The sequence below is a fragment of the Serinus canaria genome, chromosome 2 (assembly GCF_022539315.1).
Source record: "Serinus canaria isolate serCan28SL12 chromosome 2, serCan2020, whole genome shotgun sequence".
NCBI classification, from domain to species: Eukaryota; Metazoa; Chordata; class Aves; order Passeriformes; family Fringillidae; genus Serinus; species Serinus canaria.
The window spans coordinates 2,525,169-2,546,351 of NC_066315.1; the positions used below are offsets into that span (position 1 = coordinate 2,525,169).

The following is a 21,183-nucleotide window of genomic DNA, read 5'->3' on the forward strand; positions in this document are numbered from 1 at the left end:
AGCAGGTTTAATAGTAGTTATGAATATAAAGAAAATAATTAGTGTTCAGATCCCTTCCATTCCTGTGGTCCCAAAGGACATTGAACTTCTTGAAAGCAAGGAGCCATGGCAGAATCCCTTCCTTGTTGTCTTGCAATCCCATTTAGAAGATTTAGAGGCTGGAATATATTTTGTCATTTGCAGTATCAGCAGCAGATTGTAAATAGCACTTTTTTTTCCTTTGTCTACTGTGTTATTGAGATCTCAGTTTTTTGAGATGTCTTACTATTTCTGCCAGGTGCTAAATGCTCCTTTGCTGTGAAATATTCCAGGAGATTGCTTAATGTTTCTGAGATCTTAAGTAAAGGGAATTTGGGAGCTTATAGTGATATGCAGGACAGATGTTCTTTGGGAAATTTCAAATGAAATACAATTTTATCTGGTGACTTGCAACTGTAGGGTTGATGTCAAGGCTTCTCTTGGTCCTTTCCATTCCTAGGCTCTTAGTTCCCAATTTTCCAAGTGGCAGCTCCACCCCACAGAAGGGTAGACACTGCTAAGTGATGGCAATTGGTTTTGGCAATGGCAACCTAAATACATTCCAAACATCTCCACAGAAATCTGTAAAATTAATCTAATTTTAACCCATCAACAATTATTTTCTTCCTTTCCTGTGCTCAGAGCCCAAACCTGCATTTATAAACCAGGAAAAGGTCCAGAAGGAGGTGAAGGCTGTCCTGACAGAAAGTGCCACCCTCATGTGTGAGGTAGCACAGGACACAACCGAAGTGAAGTGGTACAAGGATGGAAAACTGCTCGTGTCCTCTCGGAAATTCAAAATCGAGACCTTGGGCAAATCCCGGCGCCTGGTGGTGGAGCAGCTGGAGAAGAAGGATGCTGGGGAATACATCTGTGAGGCTGCAGGCCAGAGGATGACCTTCAAACTGGAGCCAACTGGTGAGTGCTCACTTTGTGGTGGGAAGAACCAGTCCCTGTGGCTTAGAGGATATTCCTGACACAGCGGCCTTGGCGCAGCCACTGCCTCACCTGGAGAAACACCACTGAGCTACGTGACACAGTAATTCTTAATCTAGCAGTGTAGAGGTGGGAAATTTTGACTTTTCTGGGGGTCTGGAAATGCTACATAGCTTTTTGCTTGTCTCTTTCACACACCATATCACCTAACCTCTTTCAGTGGAAGAGTTCCCCAAGAGAGTTGGAAGAGAGTTCCAAGAGAGTTGGAAGTAGACGTAGGAAGTTTGCAGGGTAGCAATGGAGCTATGGGAAAAGTGACTCAGAAATCCAGGTCTCCTGCTTGTGTGTGCCCCCAAAATGCCTGGTTTTGTGGCAAAAGGTTGTACAGATGTTGGAATCCTGGATGCTGAGAATTTTTAACTTTGTGTGCTTAAAGGCACAGACCCACAAGAGAACACTGCATTTGACCTGAGGTCATGGAACAGGCTTCCAAAATTGATTGATAGCACTGGGATTGTGGGTGTGTGTTTGGTTAGAAGTGTGTGATATCACAGCGTGGAAAACTTAGAGTTTGGGATTTTAGAAGAGAGAAATAAATATGAAGTGAGATGGAGGTTTTAGGGTGGAGGCAGGTTGTTCTTCTTTACCTTCTTCTTCCTCCTTCTTCATGGGTTTGGGTGGCATTTTGTAATTGGGCAGAAAAGTCCACATTGCAGGCTTCCAGGGATCAGTTATTGGGTTAAAAGGGAAATAATCCAGGTGTCAGCTCTGCATTGGATGGTTTAGTCTTAAAAGCCCTTGGAACCATTGTGGCCATTTTGTGCCTTCTGATGAAAAGCTGCTGAACTCCCAGCAGTGAGACTGTTTTAGTGATAAGGAATAATAAACACCTGAGTGTGAACATGAACTGCTGTCTCAGTGCCTTCAGTCCAGACCCAGAAAAACCAATATACAAGATAGAAAGGAGGCCAAAAAGAAGGGACTGGAATCACAGAATGGTTTGGGTTGGAAATAGCCTTAAAGGTTGAGTTCCAGCCCTCATTCTAGTGGAGCAAATAGGCCATTCATTCAGCCCATTAATGTCTCTTCTTAATTTTATCTAAGATCCTAAAAAGGGGAAGGGAAAGAATTATATATGTAATTTTACTTCTAAAAAACAAGCTTTTTATGGGCAGCAGATAAAATATAAATATTTGCATTTTCTTTCCTCTGCTTATTTTGTAAACAAAAGCTCTGGGTTGCCTCAGAGACTGTTTTCTTTCTTCTTGCTCAGGAAAAGATTACACCAGCCACAAATATTGAGCCATATTCCCTGGATTATTAGAGGTTATGGATGACCTGGTGGTGTGAGTCCTGAAGAGGGAGCATTATAAAACTCCTTTGTTTTATGCTTTTTTTTTTAAACTGCTTTTTTTAACTGCCTTTTTTTTTTAACTGCTCAAGGATTTGAGCATAAAGTTGTTAATTTTCCTGTTTTATCATCTTTTCTAGAACCAGAGGCTAAATTTGAAAAGAAAGTTGTCCAGAAAGAACCTCTCATTGTTCAAGAACACGAAAGCATCACACTGACAACCTCAGTCACACCTGAAACAGCTGCAGTGAGGTGGTTCAAGGATGGCACAGAAATCAAGGCGAGCAAGAAATGTGTGATCAAAAGTGAGGGGGCATCCAGGACGCTGACAGTGAATGCAGCTGAGAGCACAGACTCTGCCCTCTACACCTGCCAGACAAAGGATGACAAGCAGGAATTCAGAGTCCAGGTGAAAGGTGAGCAGTGCCCAGGTCATGGCCCAGCCCAACAGCTGCACTTCCCTCATGATGGGATGGAGGTGAAATCCAAACTCTTCTGGAAACTGTTCCAACCTCAAGGCTTGTTGCACTTTCCCAGGATGCCCCACCGTGGGCCAGCAAAGTTCTCCAGCTTCCAAAAAAAAAAGTAAAAACCAAAAAAATTATTTAAAAAGTTTAAAAAAAGTTTAAAAAAAAGTCAAAATATGTAAAAAAAAAAGTCAAAAAAAGATCAAAAATAAGGTGAAAAAAGTGTCCAAAAATTGTCCAGCTTTTGTCTTTTGCTGGCCAGTTTGGAAGCCTATGATGGGTACTTCTGGTGTTTGCTCCCCTCCTGTTTCTGTATCCTCCTGTATAATGACAAGGATCTGAAAATACCATGTGAAAGGAATCTGCCTGAATTTCCACATTTCTGGTTAGATTTTGTCTCCCTAAATACTTAGGGCCACTATATTTACATATTTATTTATTTATTCCCACAGTTGGGCAGAACCAGTTTCTTAGAACAGGTTTCTTCTCTTTTCCCCCCCTCACGCTTTCCCTGGGTCTCAGAAATCCCAGTGAAGTTTGCCAAGAAGCTGGAGGCTGTGAAAGCTGAGCTTGGTGGCAGCGTGTCCCTGAGCTGTGAGCTGAGCCACGCCAAGGGGAAGGTGACGTGGAGCAGGAATGGTGTGGAGATCAAGGCCAGCAAGCGTTTCCAGATCCGTGAGGAGGGAACCAAACGGAGCCTGACCATAACGGGGATCCGGGCTGAGGACGAGGGAGAATATTCCTGCGAGTCCAGGGATGACAAGAGCAGCATCACCATCGTCCCCAAACGTATGTCCCTGATGGTGGCAGTGTGGAGGGGTCCCTGGGTTTTGTCCTCAGCTTTTAAAACCCTGCAAAGCTGATTTTTTTTCATGTGTCTGGGGTGACTCCTGTGTTGAGAACAAAATACAGAACTGTCCTCTCAGTGTCAGTGGAACCTCTATTTCTGAAAGTCATGATTGTGAGACCTGGCTCAGGTCTCTTAAGATTGACCTTCATATTGCATTTGAGGCTGGAATTCACTTTCCCAAATAAAAGATGGGATTTTATTTCCCCTCTTTTTTTGCTTCTCTTTGTACATAAAATTTACTCAGACATGGGAAATATGATGATCCACTTTTGTGATCACTTACTATATTTACTAAGTATATATTACTGTATTTACTGAGTTTCCTTTATTTATTTGAGCAAAGTGTCATGCTGTACTCAAATTGCTGCTTCCAAGAAAGTCAGACATGGGAAATATGATGATCCACTTTTGTGATCACTTACTATATTTACTAAGTATTTATTACTGTATTTACTGAGTTTCCTTTATTTATTTGAGCACAGTATTATGCTGTACTCAAATTGCTGCTTCCAAGAAAGCCATGGAAGCTTTTGGCTGTTTGGAGGTGCTCGTGCCGTGCCTCAAGGACGTGCTCCTGAATGTTTTACCTCTCTCCATCAGCTCCCAGAGTGGTGAAATTCGTCACAAGTCTCAACAGCGTGGTGACTGAGGAAGGAAAAGAGGCCGTGTTCAAGTGCACCGTCTCCCCCAGTGATGCCGTGGTCACCTGGCTCAGGAATGGTGCCAAGATTGAAGCCAGCAAGAAATATGTGATCTCTCAGAAGGACACCAACCACAGCCTCACCATCACTGACCTGACACTGGAAGATGCAGCTGAAATCACTGCCAATGCTGAGGGCGTGGAGAGCACAGCCAACCTCAGAGTCAGAGGTAAGAGGTGGCAGTGCCCCTTTGACAGGCTGGAAATGTCACCCTGCCCATGGCAGGGGCTTGGAATTAGATGATCTTTAAGGTCCTTTCCAACCCAACCATTCTATGATGATGTTGTTTTATGTGGATTTCCCTCTAATTAATTATGCTGGCAGCAGGGAATTTCTGCTTTAGCATCACTGAATAGGAGTGCCCAGAATGCTTGGGGTTGGAGGTACACGAGCCACTGGTTTAATTTTCTTTCAAAGCCTGTTTTCTGGATCTTCCACATTCCTACTAATATTTCCTCTCTTGCAGAGGCCTCAATCTCCTTCAAGAAGAAGCTGGAGCCCAAAACAGTTGAAGAGAGGGAGACAGTGACCTTGGAGGTAGAGCTGACCAAGCCTGCAGAGGTGAAGTGGATGAGGAACAGCATTGTGCTGAAGCCCAGTGACAAAATAGAGATCAAAGCTGAGGGAACAAAGCACACCTTGGTGGTCAAGGACATCTCCTTTGCAGACCGGGGCTTCTACTGCTGTGAGAGCCCTGATGACAAGACCCAAGCCAAGATCAATGTGGAAAGTGAGTTCAGTGGCCCTCAGTTCTAAAAATACCCTGGGCAGGGTTTGGTGGTGGATTCTGGTCTCTGCATTGTCATGGGGACACGGGGACAAAGCCAGTCAAATGAGCAAGAGGAGGTGAAAGCTAAGCCATGAACAGAGAATGTCTGACTGGTTCCTGTTGCCTCCATCTCATCCCACCAGCTTTGACCTTTAAGCTGATTGAAAGATTCTTCTCATTCCTTTCTTTCTCACTCCCTGATATGCTCTGTGTATTTTCCTTAGTATGATTTTTTACCAAAAATCCCTCTTCAGCCATCCATTGCCCTGATTTTTCTCTGCAAACCACCTCGTTCAGAATGTCTCTTTATATTCAGTCAAGGTCTAAAAAACTCCAAAAGCAAATCTTCTCCCTGAGGGTGCTTCACTCTTGGGTAAATGAATGGTGCCTCATCCATAGCCCTGTACTTCTGTCTCTTTCCTACATTTTTTTTGTAATAATTGTCACTGGATATTTGAAAACAGGATTTAAGTACTCAAGGACTGGCTTATTTTGTCCATAAAGTCCTTGCCACCAACTGGTACTGGACTGGTTCTAAATAATAGGTTTATTAGGAAGGACTAATAAACCTATTTAGAGGAAGGACTTCAAACACCCAAAAGACTGTTTTCAAGTCTTACAAAGTAGAAGGGAACAATCTCCATGATGCCAGGAAATAATGGACTTCAGGTGCAGTGAGAAAGAGCTAGGTTATATTCTAAAAAAGATTTTTAATGGTCAGAGGACTGAATAGGTTGTCTGGAGAGATCTTGGAGGCTTCATTGTGGTTTTTGTCCTTTTTTTTTAATTGGCAACTTTTAGTGGTGATGCAAGTTTAAACACTAAATCCATTTTACTGGATGATAGGTCGTGGATGTCTTGTCACAGGAACAGGTAATATCCACCCAAACCATGGATTAGTTGGGTGGACAGGTTGCTTTGGCCACCAGCCTGTGAGGTGTCAGCATTTTTGCACCAAGCATGGATTTTATTTTCCTTTTACTATAGCTTTTTCCTCCTATCTTTGTTTTATCCTAATTGAAGGACTGCCCAGTATTGCCATGGAATTATTTGTCTTTTTTTTCTAAAATCTGGTAGACTTCAACAGAAAAGGAGCCAGTGGTGTTTTCTGTGATATTTGGTTGACCTTTTTGTCTCATGAGAACATCCATTTAAAAAATAGTAGCTCTGTTGTCACTGTGGTTATGGACAGGTTTTATTTCCTGTAAAAGTGATTGTTTATTTGGCAAATACCAATTAATTGGCAGGCGCGTGAGCAATGGGGAAATAATCAATTTGGAAGTCCTCAGGCTGTTTCACAGGTGTGAGATCTCCAACTTTTCCATGTTGCTTTCCAGTGAGGCAGATCAAGCTGGTGAAAGGCCTCCAGCCCCTGGAGGTGGCTGAGAAAGGGACGGTCACCTTCGAGGTGGAGGTGTCCCACGAGGACGTGGAGGGGACCTGGCAGAAGGATGGTGTTCGTCTGAAACCTGCACCCAACGTCAGCTTCGGTGTCCTGGGCAAGAAACACTCCCTGACTCTCTCCTCAGTGGCTCTGGAAGATGCAGGACTCATCTCCTTCAAAGCAGAGGGCATTAACTCATCGGGGAAGCTCACTGTGAAAGGTACACAGGCACAGAAGGCTCCAACCCTGCTTGGCCTGGATGCAATTGTCTTCTCCTGACCTGGAGGGCAAACTTAAGAGGGCAACAAATTTTCCTGGTCACTGCAAGGGACGTAAAGCACAGTAACGTTTCCTTCTGATGCCAACTGGGTCATTGTGGCATCACTGTCCACAGGACAATGACAAAGTGGGAGGGAATTATAAAGTGTCCAAACCAATACAAATTTTATTTATCATGGAAACCTACCCATCAGTGCTTGTGTGACCCCATTCCCCATTTGTCTTTCTTTCCCAGAATTGCCTGTGAGGATCAGCAAACCCTTGGCAGATGTCAGTGTAACTCAGAAGCTCAAGGCCACATTCGAGTGTGAGCTGTCCAAACCCAATGCCAATGTGAAGTGGTTCAAGGTACAGCACTTGATGGATTATGATATTTTAATTTCTGACTTCTCTGGAAGGGAATGGGAGCCTTTAATTGTACTTCCAGGGAATATGAGCCTGAGCCTTTGCAGTAAAACTCTCAGCATTGCTCTCTTGTCCTTATGTTCATTTACTCTCCCAATTTATCACTCTCTGAGTTTTATTTACTGTATTTATGAACTGAATTGAAACTTTTCTATTCTTGCACAGAATGTGAGCACTGCTGTTACAGATTGGCAGTCTTGTGCTTCACTCCACACCAGGCAGTATTCACCCAGGATTTACAGCCTGTTTGGGAAATGGAATATAAAGGGAAGCCTCAATTTCCTTTGTCAGTGACACTCCAGCTCCTTTTCCCTACAGAGTCATTTTGGGGATCAGCTCTGGCATTTCCTGTACTTCCCTTGGGGCACAGCTGATACTTTCCCTAGTTTGGGGTAGCAGCACTTCTTCAAGGTGGAATGTGGGCTGGAAGTGTCATCTCATTTCCAACCTCCTGCCGTGAGCAGGGACATCTGCAACCAGATCAGGCTGCTCAGAGCCCTGTTCAACCTGCTCTGGAATGTTTCCAGGGATGGGGCATCCACCACCTCTCTGGGCTACCTGCGCCCGTGTTTGGCCACCCTCAATGTGAAAAGCTTCTTCTTTTTTTCCAGTCTAAATTTGACCCTCTTTTAGTTTAAAACCATTTATGTCTGAAGGGACTCACTGCCAGCCCTGCATAGTGTTTTAAGCCTTCAAAAAAGGTGCTGGAGATCATCCAAAATTTCTTCAGCTATTCCAACTTCCTGAAATCTTTGCCATGTGATGAATATCCAACACATGTTCCTTTAAACACAGTTTTCCATTCAGTCCAACAAGAAGTATGAAATAAACACAGCTCTGAATGTCTGTTTTGCTCACTGCAGATCTCCAGGAGTTGAGGGTGATCTGCTTTGATCTTTTCCCCTTCTAGGATGGGAAGGAGATCCGGCAAAGTAAAAATATTGGGATAATCTCCCAAGGAAATAAGAGAAGCCTCATTATTCACAAGTGTGAATATGAAGACCAGGGAACCTATACATGTCAAGCAGCTGAAGACAAGACATCAGCTACTCTAAAGGTTCATGGTATGTTTGGCTGAAGTAGGAAAATACATTTACTGCAGCATTTTTGGCTACACAGCAAGAAATTCTTTGTGGAGTGTTTGTTTTTCACAATTGCTCATTTTGGTTATGTTTCTCTTCCTGCTGAGAAAATGCTGGCAAAGCTGTCCTGTGCCTGCTCTATCCTTGCAGTATTTTTGGAAGAGGTCCTAACTCAGTTTTCCATTTCTCATAAGTGATTTCCATTGTCTGGAATCTGAATGGTGTTTCTGGATTGGCACATCAGGAAATACTGGACAGCCTGGCCTGAAGCAGGGGTTCAGTGGCTGGTGCTGATGTGGTTTGGTGGCACCATTGTCACAGGGGTACTTTGCCTGGACAGGGACTGGACAAGCCTTGGCTATGAGCTCAAGAAGTGCCCTCATTTTTAGGTTGTAAATGCTAAGGAGAGGGTGGTTATTTCTGCCTGCACCTCTCCTTTCTGCTCGAGGCAGTTTTTCCACCTGAGTGTTGCACTGAGCAGCTGATGAAGCACCAGGGGTGGTTTGTCACCGGGCTCTGAAGCACCTGAGATAAGCTCTGAGATAAAGGCAAGCTACTCAGCAGACAGCTCTGCTGTGCCCTGGCAGATGCTATTTTCTAAAGGGGCATCTGAAAAACAGATCAGCTCTTTCTTAGTGAAAGACAGAGCATCTTTCTCATTGCTTACTAGATGCTGTCCTCATGTGGCCACTTGGGTTCTGTAGTATCTTCATGGACATCTGCCCCATGGACTCCCCCTTTTCTCCCTGGTTTTGAGGTTGGGATGGGTTGTTGTTTGCATTTCAGCTCTGCTCCTGAGGCTGACCAGGGGTATTGAGACCTTCTTGTTCAAAAAGAAAGGGCTGCCCAGATAAATAAATAAATAAAGTAGCACAGATAAATAGATCAGTTCTGACAAAGGGAGTGCAAAGGTGCAGAGTAAAAGAGGATCATACTAAATTCCAGAGACTCTGGAAAAAGATATCTCCTATGTAAAACAGAGGAGAGCATGCAGAGAAGCATGAATGAGGCAAGTTAATAATGACCTAGGATTGCAGACTTGTGTTAAGTTTTTCTTGGCCAATTTGCTTTCATTAATATGTGTATTTCTTTCATTATTAACTGCATGAAGTTCCAGCATCCATAAAATCCTCTTACAATAAGCTTCAGCCATAAAAAGTATTCACTGTGTGGAAGAGAGAAACTACCCAGGAAGAAAGGCTGGTCTAGAATAGAACACAATCCCCTTTTTTCCCCATGAAATTATGCAGAAAGTAAACACACCACATTATGGAGAAAGCCTCAAATAAATATTTGTCTTTATGGCTTCACAGCCCGAGATGTCAAGATTGTAAAACCACTGGAAGATGTGGAAGTGAACGAATACGAGAGTGCATCTTTCATCTGTGAGATCTCACACGACGAGGTGGAAACCCAGTGGTACAAAAATGACAACAAGCTGAAGACTTCGGACAACATCAAAATGCGGCAGGATGGTAAGAGGAAAAAATGGGGATTTTGGTCTGGAATGGTGTGGGAACCCAGAGCACTGGGAATATTTCTGTGCCTGCTCTGGGGTGCCCTGACCCCCAGGGCAGCTCTGACTCTGACCCTCACTCATGGAGAAAGTTTCCCAGACTCCAAGACAGACTGGAACCCACACAAGTGTGCAATGGATTCTAGAGAGCAGTGCAGGTGTGTCACTGGGTGAGAAATTGAGGGTTTGGGGTTTTTAGGATGTTGTGGATTGGAAGCAAGATGGAGGCACAGGGTGTCATCCTGGGCTGCTTCTTCATCCTTCTTCTTCCTCCTTCTCCATGGGTTTGGGTGGCATTTTGTAATTGGGCAGACAAGTCTGCACTGGGGGCTCTGTGGGATCAGTTATGGGGTTAAAAGGGAAAATAATCCAGGTGTCAGCTCTGAATTGGATGGTTCAGTCTTAAAAGCCCTTGGAACAAGAGATTGTGGCCATTTTGTGCCTTCTGATGAAAAGCTGCTGAACTCCCAGCAGTGAGACTGTTTTAGTGATAAGGAACAATAAACACCTGAGTGTGAACATGAACTGCTGTCTCAGTGCCTTCAGTGCAGACCCAGAGAAACCCACAGCTGGAACCACCATAGAGTGGGGGTGGTTTGGAGGAAGGGCTGGCATGGGAGACTAGAAAAAGGGTTTTGCTCTGGGATATCTGAGCTGTGTTTGTGTGTCTGTTCCCAGGAAAGACCTATTCCCTGACGTACGCACGTGTCCAGGTTGAGGATGCGGCTGAGATCAAATTCGTAGCAGAAAAGGCAGAATCTCGTGCTCAGCTGACTGTAAAAGGTAATTCTGCTGTTCGTGCCAGCGCTGCTTCTGCTCTCTCACGTTACAAACCCATTCACTTCCCTCACTTGGCATGTGAGGGTTGCAAAAAGTCCCACAGTGTTCAGAGAAAGAAAACCTGCCTACTTTGCTGCCTGGTCAATATCAGCTGGGAGTTTATTTTGGTTTAATTCCAGTTAAATTCTCTCAGGAGGTTGGATTTGCACCTTTTGACATTTAAAGCTGTGTGTGAAGTTTGAGCATAAAAAGCTGTAGCTTGACTTTTTCTTGCATTTTCACTTTCTGGTGTATGCTATAACAAAAACGAGCATTTTTTGTTGTGTTTGACTAAAACAATGTAATAGAAGGAGAGAAAAGGAAGATGTTTGAATTACCACACTGCTGAGGAGCTCAGGAAACTGGAGATCAGAACCTGGATTTGCTGTAGCGCTGCTGTGAGGTGTTGAGGAAAAACCACCTGTTACTTCTGCTGTTCATTGACTCCAACAGTTAAATACAGAGAAAAAGCTTCCCTTTAATTAACTCTTACTAATTAAACTAGTTAATTGAGTGCTCAGCATAGCGAGGATTCTTTTCATCATCCAAATTACTGAACATAAAAGAAATATTGCTAATGATCTTTTATGGCTGTACTGACTGCTCCATTTTCCTTGCCCTCCTAGAGCTGCCCGTGAGAATCGTGAAGCCCTTGCGGGATAAGATCGCCCTGTGGAAGCACAGGGGGGTGCTGGAGTGCCAGGTGTCCCGAGCCAATGCCAAGGTCAGGTGGTTCAAAAAGGACGTGGAAATTCACCCGGGTGTGAAATACGAGATCGTGAGCGAGGGCGTCTATCGGAAACTCGTCATCAACGACGCCGACTACGAGGATGAGGACACGTACACCTGTGATGCCTTCGATGACAAAACCAGTGCTAATTTCTTTGTTGAAGGTAGAAAACCTCTTTTTTTCACCCCTAGGATGCACTGGGAGGAGGATGGGCTGACTCACTTGTTGTCTACTTTGGAAAGGATGGGTCTGACTCACTCGTTGTCTACTTTGGAAACACAATCCTGCTTAAAAACATTTTTATTTAATGTTATTTATTCTGAAGCCCATTGGTGTTCAATCCTTTTACACGCAGGAACGTGCTGAAAAATGAATATCTGCCAAATTCTCCTAAGGAAAATGAGGGAATTCCCATTCCAGAGACATTTATTCAATTGTATTGGATGAAGTCTTTCATCCAGTCTGAAGTTTTTCAGATGAATGTTGCAGCTCCTTTCATCAACATCTGCATTCCAATGAACCTTCTTTTCCATTTTATAGCACTAAATGTTTGATATCATGATAGGAAGATGACTTTAGAATTAGGACTATGAATCAGGAGATACAGATTCACTTCCTGGCCTGTGACCAGCAATATGTGTTTGCTTTCATACAGAATAAAAGATGTTTTAAGGCCTTTTGAGTTCATAAGTGCAGAAAAGATGTCTTGAGTGTTCAGGCTGATAATGGAAAAGCTTTCATGGCTACTAAATCCCTGCTCTCTTCCACCCAGAGCAAGCCATTAATATTGTAAAAGAATTGTGTGATGAGGACGTGACTGAGCCTGAAGAAGCCAATTTTGAATGTGAGACATCCATTCCATCTGTGAAACCTGCCAAGTGGTTCCTGAAGGGAGCAGCCTTGCAGGCTGGCAGAAACATCATCATGCAGCAGGAAGGCACCCTCCACAGGCTGACAATAATAAAAACAAGTGTTGATATGACAGGCACCATCCAGTTCTCCATTGGCAAATCCAAATCCACAGCGAACCTGCTCGTCAGAGGTAATGTGGTTTTTTAATTTATATCACCTGAATCAGAACCAAGACCTTCCCTCTCACAGTAGCTGGAAAGTAATTTGTTATAAATATTCTCTATTGTGGGCTGGGTTCTTGGAAATGCTTGTGTACCTGGGACATCTGTTTAGCTCCCAGATGCAGGTTGTTGGGAGCAATGCTGGATGCACCAACAGAGCCAGAAATGTCTTAGGAAGGGATCTGATTAAATGACTTTGGTGTCCCTGGTATTCAAATCTGTCAAGCTAAAACTGGTTTCTGTTTTATTTTTATTCTCTTGACTTTACCAAGGAGGACAAAACAGATGAAATTTGCCAGGAGAGTTTATTTTGTCCCATTTATGAACTAGACAAGTCTGATAGCTCATTTACTTAATTCATTTTGTCATTGACTTGATGTACGACAAAGCCTCCAGGCTTTTTATCTTCTGCTGTCACCATGGTAAATCTCTTCAGTCACGTCCTGAAGTCCTTGTTTTGTCTTTCATTTACTTTTACTTGAATGAAAACCTCAATTAGAGAGCAATTCAGCAAGCACCGAGCCAGAAGTGAACCATGAATTTGGTGGTTAATACACAGTATTATCTTACAGAAATCAGCTTTCCTTATGGATCATCGTGCTGTTGTAGCTTCAAACCACATGAGATCTCTTAGAGACTCTTGCAGCAGGACTGAGCAGTTTACAAAACAGAAAGTCATATGTTAAATTAATGGGTATGAAATACAGATTAAACCTTCCTCTTCTTTAGATTGATCCATTGTTGTTCCCCACCTCTGCCTGGCAGATTACCACATCCAGATCACCAGGAAGCTGGAGGACAAGACCGTCCTGGAGCGACACTCGGTCATCCTGTCCTGTGACTTTAGGCCTTCCCCAAAGCACGTCAAGTGGTTCAAGGGCCAAGTGCTCATTGAGCCCTCGGAGAAGTACAAAATCAAGAGGGACCAGTACTCAGCAGAGCTGAAGATCATGAAGGTGAAGCCCGAGGATGCTGGTGTGTACAAGTGCAGGGCTGGCATCGCCGAGACCGAAGCCACGCTGAGCGTTGAAGGTACGGGAGGTTTGCAGCAGCAGGGCTGGCCTGGTGCTGGTCTTTATGATTCTCTGTTTCACTCAAGGTTCCTCCTCCTGAGGAGAGGTAGATTCCCACAGTTAGCTTCTGATTTTATATAAATGCAGTGTCACAAGCGAACTGCTGATTCCACAATCCTGAAATCCATCTCTTGCTGGGAAGTTGGTAAGGCGTGTGGGAGGGCAGCATCTGGGTAAGGCACAAGTTAGCATTTGTCAAGGCACATCATTGTCCATTTCATACAAGGAATTAGACCTCTGGGGCTTTCACCTAAAAATATCCTTTATCTTAAACTACTACAGGCCTCCAGTTCTGGTGATCTTGGCTGTGGTTTTCATTTTCTGAGTCAGCTTCTCTATCTGCCATTGTTATACATTTGTATTGTTTTACAACTGTATACATTTGTCTACCTGCTATAAATGTATTTTATAGCTACTATTATATATCTGAATACAATTATTATTCATAGTGATGTTCTACCCCATCCAGGCTCTGAACTGTTTTTAGCCAGTTCTTCCCCTCAAGTGACACTACAAGAAAAGATGTTCACTGTGTCACTCCAAGAAAGACTTGGAGCTGAGCTACAGAATCATTTCCAAAAGTCCAGGGAGCAGCTCTTGGTAGCAGTTTGGCTTTGCAGAGGTTCTTCATTGAATGTGTTGTCAGACATTGAAATTAAATACTCAGGGCAGTGGTGATGCCAGCATCTCTGGAGGGATTGAAAAGTTTTTGGGATGTGGTTTCGTGGTGACCCCGGCAGTGCTGGGGGAATGGTTGGACTCAATCTTAGAGGTCTTTTCCAACCTAAATGATTCTGTGACTCTATTCTATCCAAACAAATATATATATTAAAGGAAAAAAAAAAAAAAGAAAAAGAAGACTCGAGTAATAGTCCCAAACCCTCTTCTGAGTTATTTCATCCTTGAAAACAGCATTCCATGAGCAGAGAAGCTGCAAAGAGAAATCTCTGCCAAAGGACTGGGAAAGAAATGAATCAAAATCTTTTTACTCCCTAAACCTGAGCAACTTGCTTAACCTCTTTGTAACACCACACCTTTGTGGCTAAAATCATTGTCTTCATCTCATCCTCTGTGTCACAGTTTCCCTGGAAATGAGGGAAAATTTAGTTAAAATGTGTTTGTGTGTGCAGTGACAAGCACACAGGGATTGGAGCTCTGTGGGTTGCTTAAGGTGACTGTAACATCATTTTAGAAAAAAAATTACTTATTTTTGAATAAAACACAAACAAAACCTCCAAACTTATTTATATATAAAAAGAGAACTGAGGGTTCTAGACAATTTTAATTAGCCTTTTTAGTAGATCTTTTTTTCCTGTTGGAGCAAGTGCAGAACCAAGTAAGTGAAACGTGGTAACCAAAGGTGTGCAGCAGACCAGAACAAATCATCTAATAAACTCCATGAAATTGTTTGTGATAACAACTGATTTATGATGATGGTGGGGTGTGCAAACCCAGGGCACTGGGAATATTTCTGTGCCTGCTCTGGGGTGCCCTGACCCCCAGGGCAGCTCTGACTCTGACCCTCACTCATGGAGAAAGTTTCCCAGACTCCAAGACAGACTGGAACCCACACAAGTGTGCAATAGATTCTAGAGAGCAGTGCAGGTGTGTCACTGGGTGAGAAATTGAGGGTTTGGGGTTTTTAGGATGTTGTGGATGGAAGCAAGATGGAGGGCACAGGGTGTCATCCTGGGCTGCTTCTTCATCCTTCTTCTTCCTCCTTCTCCATGGGTTTGGGTGGCATTTTGTAATTGGGCAGACAAGTCTGCACTGGGGGCTCTGTGGGATCAGTTATGGGGTTAAAAGGGAAAATAATCCAGGTGTCAGCTCTGAATTGGATAGTTCAGTTTTAAAGCCCTTGGAACAAGAGATTGTGGCCATTTTGTGCCTTCTGATGAAAAGCTGCTGAACTCCCAGCAGTGAGACTGTTTTAGTGATAAGGAATAATAAACACCTGAGTGTGAACATGAACTGCTGTCTCAGTGCCTTCAGTGCAGACCCAGAGACACCCACAACTGATCGCTCTTGGTTTCCCTCAGCCCGCAATGTAGAGGTCCTGAAGCACCTGCAGGACGTGGAGATTGAGGAGGACAGCTCTGCTGTGTTCTCCTGCGAGCTGTCCCACGACGACGAGGATGTGGAGTGGTTCCTCAATGGCACCCTCCTCTACACCAACAACTTCAACGACATCAAGAACGTGGGCAAGTGCTACATGCTGACCATGAAGCAGGTGAAGCCCGAGGATGCTGGCACGGTGACAATGAAGTCTGACAAGGTGTCGGAGACCGTGCGGCTGAAGGTGATAGGTGGGTCCAGATCACCAGAATAAAAATGAGAGGTGCAAATGAGCCATTATTTACCAAATCCATGGGGACTTGGTAAACAGGATCCAATCCTGCTTTATAGATAAAAAATGTTGAGCTATTAATTATGGGCCATGAGGATGGTGAAGGGTCTGGAGGGGAAACCTTGAGAGGAGCAGCTGAGGTCACTTGGTTTGGTCAGCTGGAGAGTCCTTGTTGTGGTCTTCAACATCTTCATGTGAGGGGAAGTGGAGGGGCAGGTACTGATCTCTTCACTCTGGTGGCCAGTGGCAGGACTTGAAGAAACAGCTGGGCCTCAGTGGTGGGAGGTTTAGGTTGGATTTCAGGAAAAGGTTCTTCCCCCAGAGGGTGGTGGGCACTGGAAAGGCTCCTCAGGGCATGATCATGGTCCCAAGGCTGCCAAAGCTCCAAGAATGTTTGGACAGCACTCTCAGGGACAGTGTGGGGTTGTTGGGATGTCTGTGCAGGGACAGATGTTGGACTGGATGATCCTTGTGGGTCCCTTCCAACTCAGGATTTTCTGTAATTCTGTGGTTTTTAATATGTCAGTTCTGGAGCTGGATTCAATCAGCCATGAGAAGACAGTTTCCTCTGTCCTTCATATGTCTGAAAGCTCAGTCACACAACTGAGTTTTTGTGGTTTAACACATTCTTGGGCACCCTCAGAAAGTGTGTAGGTGACTACCAGCTGAGTAGGGCAGGTGACATGCCTGTGGGTTGAGGTGCCATCAGGAGGGACATGGACACGTTCAAGAACTGAGAGCATGTGAACCTCCTGAGGTTCAACAAGGCCAGTGTCAGGTGCTGCACCTGGGCCAGGGCAGCCCCTTGTGTCAACACAATCTTGTGATGAAGGGATTTGGAGCAGGATGAAGGATTGAGAGCAGGATGAGGGAATTGGGGGTGCCATACTGGTTTAGGTTCTGCACTGGTGTCAGCAATATTGCCAAGGGTTTATTAATGTCTCTAAATATTTGATAGCAACTGAAAGTATCCCAAACATCCTGGTTGTTCTCTGTTTTGCCTCTTGACCCTCAGAGAAACCTGCTGTCTTCATGAAATCCCTGGATGATGTTTTCGGTGAGGAGCGCGGAGTGATCAAACTGGAATGTGAAGTCTCCAAAGAGAAGGTCAAACCTGTTTGGAAAAAGGATGGTGTGAAGATCACTTCCAGCAAGAAGTATGAGGAGATACAGTCTGGCAAGACCCTGTGCCTCCTTATCCATGACCTGGAAAAGACAGATGCAGGGTTATACACCTGTGACATCGGCACTGATGTTGCCAAATCAAAGGTCAGCGTTCAGGGTAAGTGTTGTAGACAGTGGCCTCTCAAGGAGTGTTAAAAATATGGGTGGGCTTTGTCCCTTGGGCTCTTAGCTGTTCCTCAACAAATCTCACATAATATTGTGATGTCTGAACAATTCCTGTTAATTTTGGTGTAAGTATGTCTGGGGTTTCTAAGTGAAAATCAGGTGTCAGGAATGTAAAGACAACATTTTCTTCCTGAACATCCCTAAAGTCCAGAAATCCTCTCAAAAAAGCAGAAATTTCTCAAAAAAAAGAAGCCAACTAACCACAAAAAATCCCCCAAGCAGCTCTTTCCTATTTTGAGCTATTGACTCAGAGTCCATTGTAGGAACACAAAAGCAGGACAATATCTGTTGAGGAACCCAGCCATTCAGCCTGCCCTGTAATCCTTGTGTCAGCCTGAAGGACAAAGAATTGTTCATGGCTTCCAAACTCTTAATGTTAATGAGAAAAAAATTTGAATTTGCCTGGTTTGAACACCAGGAGTACCGAGTCAAAAAACTCAAACATTTCTTCTATCAGCACGGAGGAGAACTACATCCATTGTCCCAGAGGCTTCTTTTCTGGCAGCTTTTCTCTTCTCTAACTCATTAAATCTTTAATCTTCCCCACTGAGCTGTTCTTCATTCAGTCCTTCCTGAGCACAGCCAAGAGATTCACATTTCTCTTTTTGTACAACTTTGAGATGATTCTGAGCCTGAAAAATCCTTCCCATGTCACAGCCACCTGTGAGGAATACAGTGGTGTCCTGCCAGTCTAGCTGATAAACCCCTCTTATGAGTTAAAAATGCTATTGCTCTACTCATGTCTATCATAAAAGCATTTTTGACTTGTATTAATGTAATTTTTGTTCTCCAGAGCTGAACATTGGCATCACCAAAAGGCTCAAGAACACTGAAATCCAGGAGGGAGAAGATTGCACTTTTGAGTGCATTTTGTCCCATGAAAGCATTGATGACTTCAACTGGACCCTGAATGGGAGAAAAGTGGAAAGTGGGGGAAGATTTAAAGCCTCCAATGCAGGTCGGAAATACACACTGAGTATCAAAAATGTCATTCCTGGTGACACTGGGGAAGTCATCTTCACTGCCCGTGGTCTCACCTCCAAGGCTTCCCTGCTTGTGAAAGGTAATGGGATCAGAAAAGTCCTGGGTGCATTTTCATAAGGTTTGCCAGCAAACACTTGTTATGGTCTGAGTCAACAGCAACCTTCCCTGTGAGCCTTGAAGAACTGAGATTTTCCCTTAAAAAATCTCCTTTCCCTTTCCTGTGAGCCTTGAAGAACTGAGATTTTGCCTTAAAAACAAGTGAAATTCTGAAGCTTTTAATAGATATTTGAGAACTGACTACACTAGGTAGTGTAGTCAGATAATTATTATCTGTAGTACAGATAATTACAGCCCAGACTGTGCATCAAAGATAATTTCACCCAAGGCTCTCAGGTGGTCAGTGGAGAGAAGAAATTAGTAATTTCCAGACATGGTTCATAATCTGCAGTTAGTCCTTTTCCATAGAATCAGGAAATCCCAGAATGGTTTGAGTTGGAAGGAACCTTCCCTCATCTTGTTCCAACCTTACACAGATGCCCAGAGAAGCTGTGGCTGCCCCTGGATCCCTGGAAGTGCCCAAGGCCAGGTTGGATGGGACTTGGAGCAACCTGGGATAGTGAAAGGTGTCCCTGCCCATGGCAGGGGGTGGGATGGGATATCTTTGAGATCCCTTCCAATCCAAACCATTCTGAGATTCTATGATTTGAATTGCAAAAACCCCAACCATACAGAGAAGATTTTCATTCAAAGATCCATTTGTTTTTTTTTTTTAATCTCTGCAGAAAAACCTACTGAGGTTGCAAAACAGCTGGAAGATAAAACATCACCAGCAGGGCAGGACATCAGCCTGAGCTGTGAGTTGTCCAAAGCTGATGTGACCATCAGGTGGTACAAGGATGGCAAAGCAATCAGGAAAAGCCAGAAGTACGACCTGCAGCAAGAGGGGACACGAGCCACTCTCATCATCCGAGACTCCACGGTCAAGGACAGTGGGGAATACACCTGTGAGACTGAGACCTCCAAAACAACAGCCAGGGTCACAGTGCAAGGTCAGCTGAAGGGAGCAGAGGAGCTGGCAGGTTCAGAGGTTGGGTGTAAATATCTACAACCACAGATTTCTTCTCCTCCATCTCCCGGGGCAGGATAAATTTTTAGTTTTAAAAAAAACTTCATTGATTAATTAAAAACTTTAAAAAAATTAGATATGAAAAAGCACCTTTTGGATGCTGAACAATCTTAGGGGCTCTGTAACAAGTCAATCAAAACTAGCAATTTGAATTATTCTTTTTTTGAGTATGAATGATGACAATTGTTTGCAAGAGGAGACCTCACCAGTCCATGGACCATGGCATTAAACTTCCCTGGAGATATTTCAGCTGCTGTGTCCTGTGACAGGAAGGGGACCTGGTGTCAGAACAGTTAGAATGTTAGAATCATTCCATCTGATGGGATGAGAGGAAGTGCTCTCAAGTTTTAGATTGGATATAAGAAGAAATTCCTTCATGGAAAGGGTGGGTCAGGCATTAGAAGAGGATGCCCAGGGAAGTGGTGGAGTCACCACTAGAGGGGGGATTCAAAAGATGTGTAGATGTGGCTATTTGGAATATGGTTTAATTAAGTTAATAGGTGGACTTGGTGATCTTAAGGTCTTTTTCAGCCTAAATGATTCTATGATTATTTTTTGATGATTCTGTGAGTTGGAGCAGAGAGGATCCAAGATGATTCTGGATGCTCAGGACTAGTTTGGGTGACAAATCTGTCTTGGTCATTTTTTAAAATTATTTCTTTTTCCTTCCAGAAAAACCTAATTATTTTGTCAAGGAACTCTCAGACCTGAAAGTGGATGAGAGTGGAACTGCAGTTTTTGTGTGCCAGAGTGAGAGAGCTGCATCCTCTGTGGTCTGGAGGAAAGGCATCGCTGAGCTCAGGGCTGGCAGGAAATACGAGATGACACAGAAAGGACAAGTCCTCCAGCTGACCATAAAGAACCTGGAGAAAAGTGACAGTGACACTTACAGCTGTGACATTGGGGATGCCCAGTCCAGAGCCAAGCTAACTGTGCAAGGTATGGATGAGAGGAATGTGATTTACATCCCTTTTCTGCCATGGGAAGCATGCACAGGCAGAGCTGCTGATTTCTGGTTCTGCCTCACTCAGGATGGCAGGAACACGTGGCCAAAAATATGGGAATGTAAAGCTGGACATGCAGAGCAGTTACAATTACACCTGGAGTATTTTGGGTGTCATTTAAAGGCTCATGTGAGGGGAGAGTTTGGTGTTCCTCTGTGGACATAAAATGGATGTGGTTCACAGTGCCTGCTGCTGGATGAGGGAAAATTATCCTGCCTTCATGCTTTTCTCCATACCCCTTGAGTCTTCTTCCCAGAAGTGGTTCCTAAAAGGTGGTGGAAAAATAGAATGGTCCATGGAATCATGGAATGGGTTGGGTTGGAAGGGACCTTAAAGCTCATCCAGTGCCACCCCTGCCATGGGCAGGGACACCTTCCACTATCCCAGGGTGATCCAAGCCCTGTCCAGCCTGGCCTTGGACACTTCCAGGGATCCAGGGGCAGCCACAGCTTCCCAGGGCCTCCCCACCCTTACAGGGAAGAATTCCTTCCCAATATCCCACCTGACCCTGTCCTCTGGAGAAATGATTCAAGAATAATCAGATGGAGGTGCAGCAGCAGTGTCCACTTGCTAATTGTTGCAGTTTTTAAGGACAATGGGGTAAAGTCAGACTCCTCTGATCATCTGCTACAGCATCCTCAAGAAGCAAAGAAATGTGTTCAATCCCCATCATAATCTCAGGCTCTGAGCTGTCTGAATTCACTCTGAGGTTTTTAACACCAGCTTTTCTGAAAGAAAGAAACACTTCTCTGTCACAAATATCAAAGTAAAAACATCCCTGTGCTGGTTTTATGAGTAGGAGGAATATCAGAGATATTTTTGTATACAGTGCTAACCTTATTTTATATATATTTATAGTGAGGTTTATCTTTGTTTGTCTCTTTATATTTATATATTAATTTTTAGTTAGGAATGTATC

At 44.0% G+C, this 21,183-nt stretch overlaps 1 protein-coding gene across 1 annotated transcript in view; it reads left to right on the top strand.

Moving 5' to 3' along the window:
- The window catches only part of OBSCN (obscurin, cytoskeletal calmodulin and titin-interacting RhoGEF), a 181,351-nt gene that overhangs the window by 34,139 nt on the left and 126,029 nt on the right, over window positions 1-21,183 (top strand). Inside the window, 18 exon segments of the mRNA XM_050971811.1 lie at window positions 661-936; window positions 2,446-2,721; window positions 3,295-3,561; window positions 4,223-4,492; window positions 4,790-5,053; window positions 6,430-6,696; window positions 6,991-7,103; window positions 8,071-8,224; window positions 9,556-9,717; window positions 10,437-10,541; window positions 11,204-11,470; window positions 12,080-12,349; window positions 13,146-13,412; window positions 15,493-15,759; window positions 16,816-17,082; window positions 17,944-18,213; window positions 18,917-19,183; window positions 19,933-20,199. Coding sequence (XP_050827768.1) covers window positions 661-936; window positions 2,446-2,721; window positions 3,295-3,561; window positions 4,223-4,492; window positions 4,790-5,053; window positions 6,430-6,696; window positions 6,991-7,103; window positions 8,071-8,224; window positions 9,556-9,717; window positions 10,437-10,541; window positions 11,204-11,470; window positions 12,080-12,349; window positions 13,146-13,412; window positions 15,493-15,759; window positions 16,816-17,082; window positions 17,944-18,213; window positions 18,917-19,183; window positions 19,933-20,199 — 4,296 coding nt within the window.